The sequence below is a fragment of the Sinohyriopsis cumingii genome, chromosome 1 (genome assembly GCF_028554795.1).
Source record: "Sinohyriopsis cumingii isolate HCF-2022 chromosome 1, ASM2855479v2, whole genome shotgun sequence".
NCBI lineage: Eukaryota > Metazoa > Mollusca > Bivalvia > Unionida > Unionidae > Sinohyriopsis > Sinohyriopsis cumingii.
The window spans coordinates 55,729,123-55,744,400 of record NC_142961.1 but is presented as its reverse complement, the minus strand read 5'-3'; the positions used below and the strand labels follow the sequence as shown (position 1 = coordinate 55,744,400).

Below are 15,278 nucleotides of genomic sequence, written 5' to 3'. Positions count from 1 at the left end.
GAGAATAGGGATAAAAATTCATGAATTTGGACATGAATTAGTGAAAAATACCATGACAATAACTCCATCCACTCTGACCATCAATACTACACTATATCAAGTTTGCAAAATAAAACTAAAACACTACATATATGCAGAAATATTTATTTATCAAGACATGATACTGTGGCAGACTTGAACTTCCTCAACTGCTTGATTGTAAATTTGTTTTCTAACCAGTTCAGACTTCTTGACTGCTGGTTGATCTTTGTGACTAAAACTGCTGACAAATTTTCTGCAGCTAAGGAGGCCCTAAAGTCTGTCTTATTTTTCCTCACTAGAGAAAATACTCTTTCGCTGTCACTGTTGCTGTGAGGAATGCACAGGAGCTGGAGCACATTTGGTTCTTCCACAGGAAAATTTGGAAGCGATTTTCGAGTCTGGGAACATTTGTCAGAACAAATGTTTAGCATGGTCTCCAGCTGATAAAGGTAGATTGTATTTGACAAGAAAACTCACAAATAATGGTTCAGCGTTGGTAGCATGCAGGTCTTCCGCCGATGGCTTAAAATATTCCAGAGCTGAAACTGAATTCTTAATTTTCCCAACTTCTACGTGTTTTTTTGCAACCGACGTGCTTCCTCACATCGTCTCTGCGATGGCACACTGAGTGCAAAAAGCATGATGAATACCAATGTTTAATGGTAGAATGCACGGCCAATTTTTGAATTTTGTTAATTGAATGGTAACTCAAATCAGTGTTGGTGACACATGCGTGGAGCAAAATTCTGGTCAGGCCCCGGTGTCTCTCAAAAGCATTTGTAAAACTACTCATACATATAGATCAAAATAGGCTAAAATGCTTGCTACCGGGCCAACTGTACTAATCGGCTGTAGATCTACTCATATGGTGACCAGCAGTACCGGACAGTTTTGGCAACTGCGAATATCATGACTAGTGCCTAACAGGAAATCGGTTATTTTATTAAAGATTTTTTAAAAATTGATTGGAGAATTTGTGAATTTTTGGCTTGCGGCGTGAATCCGTGAATCGCTGAAAAAGTGAAATTCACACCAAATTTGTGAGGGTTGGCAGCTATGAACATGTTCTTCATAAATGGATTTTTTATAAACACTTTTCCAATAAAGTAAATTTTACTGGGTTAAACAATTGTTCCATATGTGATTTGGCAAGGCAAGTTACCCATTTTGTTAACTGCTGTAAATTTATTCCCTTAGGATAAATTTTCTTGAATTTCATGTTTGCCACTGAATGTACTTTAAAGACCCCCTGGAAGAATGATTAATTTATACAAATAAAACCCTATACCTCAACAGAGGTGTTTCATCTGATTTCAATATTTAAAAAATATTTTGTAAAAATCATAAAAACTTCTACCAAAGAAATTAACGAATTAACATGATTAGGCACATGTACAACTGAATGAATATAATTCTTACTCTAAAATGGTCTGATGAATCAACTTTAGTATTAAGATCTTCAATGAGAGTAACAAATTTGTAACGGGTAAAAAATACACGGCTAGACCATGGCTCAAACCTGAGACCTCTTACGCTAGCCGGGCACTCTACCAGTTCAGCTATCTGAGCAGACACTCCAAGCTGTTACTTGCTACTCTCTTCCACTGCATTTTCAGAAACACATTCCTATTCCTCCATTAATTCTCCAGACACCTTCCCTCTTTTGTTGCAGGTGTCAAAACACGGAATCTTTCTTGCAGCAGCAGGTGTAACAGGGGGCTTGACTGGATGAGGGCTTGAATACAGGACCTTCCTAATGCTAGTTATGCCATCTATCACCTGAGCTATCCAAGCCAATGCTTCCAGTGAGGTCCTGTGACAGCTTTCTTCAAAATATATCTCACATAGGATCATGTCCAAAAAAAAAAAGACAATAAATATGGGCATCAAATATAAGTTCTCACAATTAGTGTGAGAAACAAATATTTGAAACTCTAGTAAAAAAAAGCCACCTTTCCTCCAGTGTGGAAGTGAAAAGATTCAGACATTCCTCTAGCATACAAACTTAAGTTTGACAACTTGTGCCTCCTATAAAGTGCACAATACATGGCAGCAAGAAACGAATTTGTGACTTTTTAACATGGTTTTAAAAACTAGTGTACTTCTCTGTCATAATTTCAACAGATATTAACAGCACTTTTAGCTCAGTATAGAGTATCTCGTGCCAAGCAAATGGGAGCCAAAATGCCTTTCCCAACGAAACAACAAGGAAACTCTTGGATTAAGAGTGACACTTTAAAAGACCTGGCTGCCACGGTGTAAAATACAGAAGAAATCGCAATCATTGCAATGAAGTACAAATACAGTTAAAAAGATGCTGCCAGGAATTTTCATTAGTGAGGGAGATACCATACAACATCTGGGAGGGAGAAGAGGTAACGTCGAACAGGAGCATTTAATGGCTTTATATTACTTCTCTGACAAATATACAGAATTTAGTTTGCTATGCTGGTAAATATTCTTCTCTGCTTCTCTTCCCTATTTGTTAGGTCTTGGAATTTTGGTGCCTTTTCTCAGCTTCCAGGTCCAAGTACTGTGGTACTATTTCCATGTCACTGGTTTGTGTGACATCTTCAGTTCATGTTAGAATGCAAGAGCTTTCCTTTTATTCTATAATACTGACTAGCTGACGATCTTAACGTAAAGAAATTGTTGATCTTTTGTTTAGACATTCATAAAATTCACAGCTTGTTACACTACACAATTCAGTTACAGCTGATCAACGAATCAGTTTGCTATACCCCTCAAAAGACAATTTAATTGGAAGCCCTTGATGGTTTCTGCAACATATCTCCATCATACAAATACCTGTATTCAAACAGTAAATCTACTTTATTATAGCCTGACCGAGATCACTGGCAAAAATGATCGTCTAATACTTCATACGACAAACCGTTATTTTTTAATCTTTAAAAAAAGAAAAGCATGCATTGGATACAACAAATTGCAGAAACCACAATATGTGTGACCTTTCCCCCCACTGATTTTGAGAAGTTGCGATATTTTTTTGGTAAGCATCCCATGGCCTGGCAGCATGTCTCCAGTTAGTATTGTCGAAAAGTATCCTTAAAATATCGGTCTGGTGAGTGTGTGCACAATTCAGTGTAATTGTTACCAAAAAGTCACAGCAGACAACATACACCATGACCAAGTGATGGCATCATGAGGGAATTCACAGTTGTTAAGTAAAATATTATGCCACTAAGCCGTTTGTGGCAAAATTAAGATGTGGGTAGCCAAAATTCGATTCTTGCTACTCTGCAGTTATTTCTAACCCCGATGTACAACAGGCAGGTGGTTAATCATTCTTTTAAAAATTTGCCTATGTTTTTTCATCATACTAGTTCTCTGTCACCCAACACTTTAGTCCTATAATGCAAGACATCCTGATATTTTCATGTGAGGATGCAACATCTTGCTTCTAGCAGTATTGTGTTGTGGTCTGGACAGTCATATCTTTACCAAGGTGTACTAAGTTGAAGATCTCTTCCAAAGACAATCCTCCACAATCTCTAACTGAAGCTTAAATAAAACCAAGATATAAAAACCATTCAGAGCTACTGAACCTACTCTGAAGGTTAATAAATCTAGTAGTGTAATACTGTCAATTTTTACATAAGATAATTATCTTCTACAACCTGTAATTAGATCTCAGGCCAACTGTCAACCTGATACTTTCCAATGTCCTCTCATTTTTGCACAAAGAACATGTTTTTAACTATGCCACTATGTATGTAAACACCTGGGTTCCACAATCATTCACAAAAAATTACTGCATTACAAAACTTAATTGCACCATCTGCATCAAAATGGATAAATCAAATATTTAAAAGCACATTTACAACCATTAAATTTACTTCCAAGTTAAGATGTCACTGTACTACACAATTTATTTACTCACCTGCCACTTCTGTGGCAAACAATACATAGGTGAGACTAAAAGGAAATTTTAAGAAGAAAATAACACCTTAGGAATATCCAAAATAAGCAGACACCAGCATCTAAATGATATAACCAACCTGACCACAACATAAATTGTGTTCAGAATCAGATAATATAAATTATCCAATTCAGGATTCTAGCAGCAATATAAAACAAAGAAGTTTATTGACAACACCAATGAAGTACTGCACATCTGGCAGGGATCAACATCTGTTTAAATCCTCGTTTAAAAAAAATAAAATGCAATGATCGTAGCCAAAGGATGCCGAAGTCGTGTGAAGTAGGATTAAGTTTCTTTCATGAAACGATGCTATCTAATTGCTATAGTTAACACTAATATGCTTGTCATTTTTGCTACACAATACTGTTGCAGTAAAGTTGGACATCACATCTACATATCATAAACATCAGGATGGATGCCTTACACTTTAGGACTACTAGCATTCTAACCAGTTTTTAACTTGTGCTGCATAAACTTGAACTGAATCCAAGGAATGCATTTATTTTCTAGTGCTGAAACAACTATTGCTTATACCCAGTCAAATAATCCCTGCTATAATTTTTTAAAATAAAAAAAAAAACATGCCCAAATACCATGTTAGACTTAGCTAGACTCTGAAACATATGCCTAAAAATGCATCCAATGCTGAGAAGACTGCAGCAACAAAACATGTTCACATCTTCCATTTCAAAGTAAAACTTACTGCAATGAACAAACATTCACTAATAGCAAAACTAATGGCTCCTGGATACCACCACAGGACATTGCAAAACTTTTCCATAGAGGTCAATTGCAGTTGCAATATTGCAGGCACAATGAGAAGTTGCATAATAGTTGTACAGGAATTACATGACAAATTTCGAGGACTTTGCACCAGGATTTCTCAAGGCCAGCCTAGTCATTTCTATAACTAAAAGCCAATAATTTAAATTTAAAATGTTATGTAACAATTATACTATTATCACTCTGTCTACAACTATCATTCTTCATGCACTTCTTCCTGTATCAAATACTTATAGATAAGTAATAGTACTGGATTGGAAGTATTCAGCTCTTGTGAAATGCATTCAACTCTTGGGGAGGTTTTCTTGTTTAGAAAAATGTTGGTCACTTAAAAATGTAAACCTTTCAACAATTTCTTTACAATTTTTATATTTGGTTTGGTTTACAGCATAGTAACACTGAAGGTTATATCTTGTCTAGGCAAGTACCATACCCATGAACATGCCATGATGGCCAAATATAGAACTCGTCTGAAGTTGACATATGTATTCAAGACTGTTGGCAACTAAACCATACCACGTTTTCAGGGTACAAATGCATCTGTGAAGCAATTGTAGATTTTCTTCATGAATATATGGAAAGTTGTATAGCAATTTTAAGTACTAAAGCAGTCCACAGTCCTTTATTTTGATGACTATACTAATCTCATGGATTATTGGTCATTTGAACATGACAATTTTCTTCTGTTGTGAAATGTTGCAACCCTTTCAATTACTGAGCTCCATTAAATACATCTTGTTATGTTCTAGACATTATGTGAACAAAAACTCTGAATATGGATAGATCACAAATCTATACACTGACAATCTATCACCCCACCCAATATTGTTGCGCTGAATCCAGTGAAGATGCCTCATGATGGTGATATGTGTTATCACTAGTTGGGTTTAAACACCATTTTGCAGCACATGATAGCTATACAAGGTGGCCAGTGAAACTGATGGAGGAAAAACCAAGTAAAACTGGAAGAACCACTGACCCATGGGAAGCTACTGGCAAGCTTGCACATACCCATATACTGTAGTCAACTAAGTTCCTACTTATTTTTTGGTTGATTGGCTAAGTAGTTGTTTCAGCACTAAAACTTACATGGCTTTTACAAAAAACATGTTCATTGGTGAACATTCGAATGGAGGACTTTTTCTAACAATCCTTTTGGTGGATCCAAAATTGTGGGTTTTAGCAGCCATGAAAAAAACTCTGTGCTCCACTAATGCTATCATAACCACATCACTGAAGGAAAGGTAGAATGTCATTAACTACTCTATTCACTGGTTCTGTACAATTATTCCATAATCTTGGCTATATTTATGACATTATATATTAATCATTTACCTACAGATACATATAAAGCTACATACAATATTATGTGCACTTGAAAAGATTTTCAAAAGGGTATTCTTACTTTCTCCATGTTGGTCTCTGGCAACCACGCGTTTGGCAATAACATTGGCACCCAAGGTGAAGGCTGAAGCAACCATGTAGCGTCCTGGCTCAGCTATGATTCTGACACCTTCATGGGATGGAAAATGAAGCTCCAGGGCCTCATTCAGAACCTCTACAATCTGGAAGGAAATTCAGGAAAGATTTCAAATATACTGCAGTGGGGGGGGGGGGGGGAGATACATATCACTATGTAGGATTAAGCCATTACTATGACCACCCAAACTGTCAACAAGTTTGATTCTGAACACAACCATCAAACCAATCAAGGTATTTCAAACCTGCCAACTCGTACAAAACTACAATTGTGAAGCTGGAAAATGTATTTAAAAGTTCGGTATTCTAAACATGTAGCGTCAGTTGTACAGAAACTCCAGTTCCAAACCATACGCAGCTCAAAGGGTTGTTGGTATCTCTCAACATAATTCTTGGAAATTTTATGTTTCACATGAAGGCAATCATATCTCCTGCCATGAGACATACTCAAATTGACGATATTCAATAAACTTAATCGAGTCCCTTCCTGCTTTTATTCACAAGAACCTTGAGTATTCTTTATTATTTTTCTGTGCTGATTATTAACAAAAGAGGCTAACTTTCCATTTTGTTTTCAACATGCATTGCTTGCTGGATGCAATTTTTAAAAATTATATAATAAGCAATTTGATCATGCAGAAAATGAAAGATAGGTGCATTTTTTATATAAAAAAAACATGAGCAGTTTAGAGTGCCTGAGGTACTGCTGTAAAGATGGTCTGGTTCCATGACTAGCTCGACCAATTCTAATATGAAACACTGATCCAAATCAAACATGGATGAGTCAATTGTCTGATTTTCCATAGTTTTTGCTTTTATTACACAAGTTCGTATTTTAAGAGTCACTTCTGGCAAAATCCTAAGGGTTGGCAGGTCTATTGAGGTGCCTTTAGATTCAACAGAAGACATTTTCAAATGATAAAGTTCTTTAAAATTTCAAAGGCAAATGATTAGACCAAGTATTTTGTGGAACACCCACATACTTGCAATAATGAAGCTATCACAACCCACAACATTTGACACCTTTGCTGATGGTCAATACACTGATCCTTTTCTGTCTAAAAACAAATTTCAGAAATTCCAGATTATCAAAACAGACCAATGCAGTAGCCATATTGCATATCAGATTGACAATTTTTATATTAAAGATCTACACACCACAACAAGTCCTACAATTTCCATTCTGAGGAGTAACAAGAAGATTTTCAAAATGGGAGCGGTGGTGGTCATACTGGATATACAAGCAACTCCATTTTCATTAAGGACCAATGGGCAATCACAGAAAGTCTTCTGGTGACAGTTCTGTTGATACAACTTACTGTTCAGGGAACCATGACAAGATGCCATGGTGGTTATTTTCATTCAGGACCAATGAGCAACTATAACAAGTCTTCTAGTGAAAACTCGCAAAAATTGATATGACTTTCCATTCAGGAAACCATGACAAAGAGGCAAGGTGGCCATACCAGTTATTCGAACATCGTAACAAGTCTTCTGGTGAAAACTCACTAAGTAGACAAGACTTCCCACTCATGAATCAGTGACAACAAGAACCTCAAAATGGCTACTGGTGGCTAAGATATCGGCAGCATTTTCATTCAGAACTAAGTAGGCATCACAGGAGAAGTAGCAATATTATTTTCGAGATGGCTAATGTGGTGGCTATTGTAGAAGTCTTATTAGCCACACCATTTTCAATCAGGACAAACTCTGCCCTGGAATGAACATGTCAAGTTTCATTGGAATCATCAAGTATGGTCATCATTTATATTTTGGACCAACAGGAAGTATTTCACCGTAAAACCCGATGCTGATATGACCATCCATTCAAGAGGAGTAGCGTTCGATTTTAAAGATAGCTGCTGGTGCCATATTGGATGTCCAAGCGGCACCATTTTCATTTTGACCATCCTGTAAAGCTTCAAGGCAATCTGCCAAGTAGCTGATATGAAGTAGAGACAACTTGTTCTAATAAGTGGACTAAGAATGAAAGACAATCCAATATGCTCTTGACTATGGCTAGAAGACCTATAAAACTTGCAGCAAAGGGATGCTCTGTCTGGCAACTAACCATGTTGTGTCATTTGATCCACCCAATTGTACAAATTTTTTTTTTGTTTAGAAAGAAAATATTTGTAAATGTAAAAAGTTAAATCTTGTTCAGTTTGAACTTTCTGAGTGCCCTCAAATAAACTCATGGACGTTTCAAAGATAAAACCAACTTTTTTCCCTATGCAGCCCCTAAATTCAAGAATTTTTCAAGTTTGTATGAACTATGCGGGAATCAAACCTGGGATCACAGAGGTGGAAAGGAATTTTAATTATTGCCGCATTATCCAGGCCACTTAAACAGAATCAAACAGCAGCAACCTATGCTATGGCATAATTAGCCTTTATACATAGGTTTACCTTTTAATCTGAACAAATATAGTGCACCAAGTATTATTTTAAAATTGTTATCACCTGTTTGGTGCAGTTTAACAAAATCTTAAAAAGCATGTATACATGGTTATCCTCAAAATTTATGTTTGAAATAGATTATAGTATCCTGCTCACTTCAATCTGTCTTATAATTTACATCATCATGGACTTAAAACGTAATAATTGTCGATCTTAATATTGTGACAATATAATTTCACTACTAATGGACAGCAGAAAATACTATAAAACAAGACTCTCTTTGGTCAGCCAAGCAGTACAAGTTTGTCTTGGAAACAGCTGTTCATGCATGAAAAAATAATATCGAGACAAGTTGGACACACTAAAAAAAAAATTCTTGCTTTAATTCTCTCTATTTCAGATGTCCTACCTCATCAAATGAGATGGGGGCTGATCTCTGACCTGGAAATCCACCCCCAATATCCAGAAGGTTCATGTTGAAACCAAGATCGAGCCCAATGTCAAACACCTGACGGGCTTGCTGGATGGCTACTGCAAACGCTCTGGCTTCCCGACAACCACTTCCTACATGGAAACTGAAACAAAGATTACACATATCAATACCTTGCATCATAAACTATAAGCTATTATCCCTGCTATGTCTGTCTTGCACTTCACAACTATGCTTATTGGACACGATGCACACAAAGTGATCATTAACCCTTAAAGTGCTATATTGTTTTACAGCACAAGATCCCTCAGTGCTGAATTGTTTGAGGAAAAAAAAGGAAGAAAACTGCACAGTTTTTAAACTGCATGCATTTCAATAAATATACACAATAGATACACAAACCCTATATGAAAAATGATGGTGGATGTATAAACTTTAAGATTAGCATCAAGGTACATGCAAAGTTCAACATATTTGCATGTACAGGTGCAAATACAGGTAAAATTACAAGTTTTGACTGTACTTCATCTGTATTTTTGTTTGTTTATTAATGAAAAAGCTCCAATATATCCAAGAAATGTTATATTCTTTTGTAGTTCAACCATGTACACGTACATGTTATGTCTGTCACAATGTTATATCTAAATTGTGAAAATCACAGGTAAAGAAAAGGTAACAGTTTTGTAAACATGCAATCCATGAATGTCAGAGGTAAATTTAGACCCCCAGAGTCAGTAGTAAATGTTCATGAAAATTTTTCCCTTGTTTATTCTGATATATTTCATGTCAACTTGTGCACTTAAAAGAGTCACCCATTGTGTTTATTACCTGTTCAGGTATTATTCTAGCTCATCTGAACTACTACATTCACTCTGTTGGTAATTTACACGAGTGTGGAATAACCTGAAACAATCAGGTACACAAAGTGCCACTTGGCATGTCTCACATCTGAAAGATGTTCGCTTTCTTTTGAATCCCTCACGGACCTTTCTTTTCTTATTACAAGCAACACAATCACATGCAGGGTGTGCTCGTTTAGCTCCAGGTGTAGTTGGAATAAATTCAGGGAAATGCCTCCCAACGAGGTGTTCAGGTTGCTCACCAGCAAATTTTCGTCCTCTCCTAGTAGGTTCTGACACATCTGCTTCCAGAACCAATGACTTCACTACTGAGACACAGAAATCATGGTGACTTAGTTTCTTCTGCACAGGTAAGAATTTCAGGTACAACTGATAGGCATTTACAATACATACATTCAGCAGATGGAAAAAAAATAGTTTTCTCCACCATTTTTGGGATTTCCTTACAAAATGATTGTACTGGTTAAATTGGTCACTTAAATCTACTCCTCCCATGTTTTTCACATAATCCACAATACATGTAGGTTTCATCACAGGTGTGTTTGTACCAAAATTTGTTTTCCTAATCACTGCTACCTTAGCTTCATGAAAACTTGTGATCATATTTACATCTCGTTTGTCATGATATTTCACCAGTAGCAAATTGTCCTTTCTGCGAAAAATACACTCACCCTGGTTTAGTTTTTTTTTTAACCTTCATTGCCTCTGCAACAACTACTCTATTTGTTCACAAGGTTCCACATGCAGAGGTATTTAGCAACTCAAGTTCATTAAAAAGTTCAGGTGATGAGTAATAGTTATCCATATATACTCCGTGTCCTTTATTCAAAAGACTAAACTTGCAAAGCAAACCAATCACAGTTTTTGTTGTTTTACTCAGCTCAACGGTGTTTAGTTCTAGTCCTTCACAATAACTGTCAAGGTCTCCACCTGTTTTACCAGCATAAATGTGGTAGCCAATACAATATCCACTGCTTGCCTCGCACACCTGGAACAGCTTTATGCCAAACTTGTTAGGTTTGGCAAGGTTATAAACTCGAAATTTCAGACCACCTTTCCAAGGGCAGGTAGCTTCATCAAAACTGAGGTTCATATCTGGTGAATAAACCTCAGCAAATGCTTCAGTTTTTCAATCATTGGGCGGATCTTGTGTAAAGTGTCACGTTGATTGTTCTCGTCTGCCAGGTGTAAATTGCTTAAAATAGCCAGAAATCTATCCCTACTCATTTTTTTGCTGAAGTATGGGGTTGATATCACATCATCAGTAGCCCAGTATGAATGAATATCAGATTTATGTACCAAACCCATTGTTATAATCATTGAGAAAAAGTTTTAGTTGACAAGGTGTGACAGGCTGCCATTTTTGTATGCGACTGTTCTCCTTCAAGTCTGCCCCATGAACTCTCTGATCTGCATAACGATTTGTTTGATCTACTATCAAATGCAATAACATGTCATCAAAAAAAAGTCTTAAGTAGTCGAGAGGTTCACTATTTGCCATTTCAACATTTAATTTTGAAGTACCAGTGAATGGGAGTTGACAGGCGTGCCATCTTTTCGTGTCCAGCCAGCATGTACATCCAACTCCAGTTCCACATCAATTCCTGACTCAAAATCACTCATGGGTATTTCCATCAACACTTCGCCAGCTCCAATAATTTCATCCTCCTCAAATGCTTCAAAATCATTGTCGTCATCACCATCAGAATTCAGTCTTTGTTGATAGAAATCACCATTGTATTCAGCATCAGCCATTTTAATTTTTTTCAGGTACCACATGCTCAATAGCAACTAGCACTTTAAGGGTTAAGACAAAATCGAGGAACAAAAGTTTTTTAATTTGGCAATTAAAAGAGCGAGTAATACTCTTCAAGTATGATTGGGGAAAGATTTTAAGTCTTCATGAAATTAGAGTAAAGAACCTTCCTATACTGGACAAGTGCATATAAATTTTTCAACGTTTTGATGCCCTCCCTTTCTAGAAAAATATTCTTTTGGGAGAAAATGAAGCTTCATAAATTTCAATTTTGAATTCTTAACTCATGAGACAAGCACCCATTCTTTTTTTAAATAACCATTTCCTTGGACTGCGATGGAGTTACAAGTATATCATTGGAACCATTCTCATACTAACCTGACACCTACGACATCCAATCCCAGGTTTCGAGCAGCCTCGAGGAGTGGACGTGCCTTGGATGGTTGGCAGCCAAACTTCATGCCCAGTTCACACTGGACCTTGAAGTTGTTTGGAGGAAGAATCCTCAGCACAAGTCTGAAAAGTTGCAAACAATGTAGTAATGTATGCATCAAAATGACATGCAAACAAGTAACATGCTGAAATGCTATCATGTACAGACCTACCAACCTGACTAAATCTCAGTAAGGCACTTGATTTTTTCATAAGATAGACGTTATCAGTAAGGTGTAACAAAATATCAATAACTGCTATTGTTAAGCTGGAAAACATAATTAAAAGTTTCTTTAGTAATGGTAGTCATAAATGAAGGTCAATCCACATAATATTCATACTAATTTAAAGCCTTTAGAGTCAAGATGTTCTTTTCCTGAGAAATTTAAACTATTTGGCGACCAACACTTGACAATGGAGGCAACACCAAACCATAAACCATCATTACCGTTATCACCAAGAGAGCTGAAAAACTGTCTTGTCTTAGTAGTCAAGTTAAAAATAAACTTACTTTGCGTCTGGATAGCTGTTCTTGACCTTGTGCAATTCACCTTCATTGTCAAAGGTCATGAGACTGACATGATGTTTGGCAGCATAGCGAATGTAGGAAGTCTGCTTGCATGGATTGGCGTAGATAATACGTGATGGCTGCACCCCAAGTTTCAGGACCTTCTCAATTTCAGCCTGAAAAAAAAGTTACCCTCTTAGCAAGCAAAGAAGATGTCAGAATACTTCAATAATATACATTTTTGTTAAGCTGATGTTCAAACTAGTCCAAGATCTTGAGGGCAGAAGCATACAAAGTTGGGATTTAAATCTGGCCAATACAGCAACCATAGTGGTAATAAGTTCAGCCAATATGATGTAAGAACATCTTGTTAATGTACTTCAATAATGCATACATGCCAACCTGCCTAGAGACAGAAGCATAATTATTGCTATTATAAGTGGCAAATTAGTACAAAAGTGTAAGCTATATTATTACAGCATGGATGAAAAAGATACATTTTTGTGACTTACCTGGCTCTGCAGATAGTCAAAATTCTTGTCACAAAGAGTAACATCCATATGAAGTAGAACCAGAATACAAACATAAAATATAGGTAAAATTACGACATAAGAGTATGCTTGTCCGTAGACTTGCAAGCAGTTTCCTAACAGTATTATGCTCTATTTATAGCAGTTGCCCTATTTCTACTTTAAAACTTATAACCTTGATTTCTGTTTATAGCTGCTGTATGGCTTAGTGAGCAGAGAACAGACTGGTTTTCTAACTGTCTGTAGGTATTTGGTACTTAAAGTCGGATTTATTCTATTTGATGTGCATGTTAGAGTATTCAGTGATCATTCCTGGGAATTAGGAAGCAATTCATTCAAAACAAGCAAAGCATGTAAAGTGTGGCAAAAATAAATTTCTGAACTCCTGGTTGACGGAGATGTACTTTGTAAAGCTAGCCATAAAAAATATTTATAAAAAAAAAGGGGGGGGGGTCATTTAATTCCTGAATGTGTAAAATCGACAGTCGCATTATACGTCACTTATCTGAGATTGCAAAGTACGATCATAGGGTTTTAGTATTAAAATGTCATTATCTAAATAAAGTTTCTTACAAACCTATTATTTGGAAAATAATATACATAATATAGATTTGCCTAATACCCGATGTTTCTATTATAAAAAGACTGTAGGAGAGTACATATTTTACATTTAATAATGAAAGTAGTGCAAAACTGTCATTTAATGATTTATTTTCTAATATTATTGCTGTATTGCTTGTTGTCAATAAAGTAATAGCTATCCCATCTTTGTCAATTTTCATTGCCTATTATATTAAGTCTCTGAAAAATATTCACTACTTATTCTGCCGACATTTTTGGAAAATTGGCAACAAAATATTGAGATTGATTTTCTTTTGGCAACAACTTTTTAAAAGCCAGTCCCATCCCTGTAATGTGTATGCTGAAAGTTCAACAGCCACATGAGGTCTCATTGGCTGCTGTGATTGGTAAATTAGGATTTGTATCTTTCATCGTAAGGCTCATTGGAGTGGAAAAAATGCAAGAACATAAAAAACATTTTTTAAGGTTCAGCTTGTCTATGACAAACAAAGGAATTAAATCTTTTTTTATATCATTCAGAGTTCATACTGAACTATGAATGATAAATTCAAAGACTTTTCCCAAACTTTCAAAGACCACAAACATAGATTTCCAAGACCTATTTTCACTAACATTTTGTATACAGGTTATATGAGAAAACGAGTGCAAAATACTACAATATTGTTTAATGATGAAATTCAAAGTAGAATTACTTTCTAAAATTGCTTTATAATGATATGGAAGATATGTTAGCATTCATCGTTATTTTAGAAATATGTAACTTATGCATCAGATTTAATACAAAATAAATTGTTCTCTTTAACAGACACCAACACTGCCTTAAATGTATTATTATAGTTGCTGTTATTTTCTCTTCAATCATTTTGGAAAGATAAGCCACCGCTGTATTCTTTTCATCTGCTCTTCTTCTAACAGCATTTGACTCTGTTACAAGCACAATGAGTTCTTTTAAATATGCTTCTTCTGCTTTCTGAACCAAGGAAGCATGTAGACTGGCAATGTAAGCTTCAAGACACAGCTTTTTGGCTTAAGTTCTTTCACTTCATCCATGGTTAACTCGTGTTTCTTTCCTTTTCTGTTTTTCTCCTCATGCTCCTCCTCTGCTTTCTTCTTTATCCAGATAGGCATGGTACATGCGTCTTACAGATAAGGCATTTGTCATCATTTCATTGCTAACGATGATTTCCTAACGTCCACCTGCTTTTCTCATTGTGTCAATGATCAGCTTTTGAGCTTTGAGGTTTTCTCTGCTGAGGTTCTCACAGATACCTGTTTGTTGACAGAAAATCCTCTCTCCACTGTTGCCTGCCCATTTGAGAACAACATTTTCTGGAGAACATTCCAAAGTTTAACATATTCCTTTCTTATGGAAAGGACGGAATAAAACACTTCATCAAGGCTGTCATCTGTTCTATTGAAGCGTTTCAAGGGATGATTGTCCGATTAAATAACTTCATCCACTAATTTTCCATACTGAGTCAACGCTAAATCATATCGGGACTCTACTTTTCTTCCTGCCTCACACATATTTCATAACAGTGTGTAGTTACTGTG

General features: G+C 36.1%; 1 protein-coding gene across 1 annotated transcript in view; it reads right to left on the bottom strand.

The window, feature by feature from the left end:
- Nucleotides 1-15,278, bottom strand: part of LOC149806904 (ornithine decarboxylase-like) — a 47,559-nt gene that overhangs the window by 14,593 nt on the left and 17,688 nt on the right. Inside the window, exons 6-9 of the mRNA XM_089959424.1 lie at nucleotides 12,616-12,788; nucleotides 12,051-12,188; nucleotides 9,036-9,201; nucleotides 6,153-6,312 (exon numbers count right to left, since the gene is read on the bottom strand). Of these exons, the coding sequence (XP_089815550.1) occupies nucleotides 6,153-6,312; nucleotides 9,036-9,201; nucleotides 12,051-12,188; nucleotides 12,616-12,788 (637 nt within the window). The remainder of the gene's footprint in view (nucleotides 1-6,152; nucleotides 6,313-9,035; nucleotides 9,202-12,050; nucleotides 12,189-12,615; nucleotides 12,789-15,278) is intronic.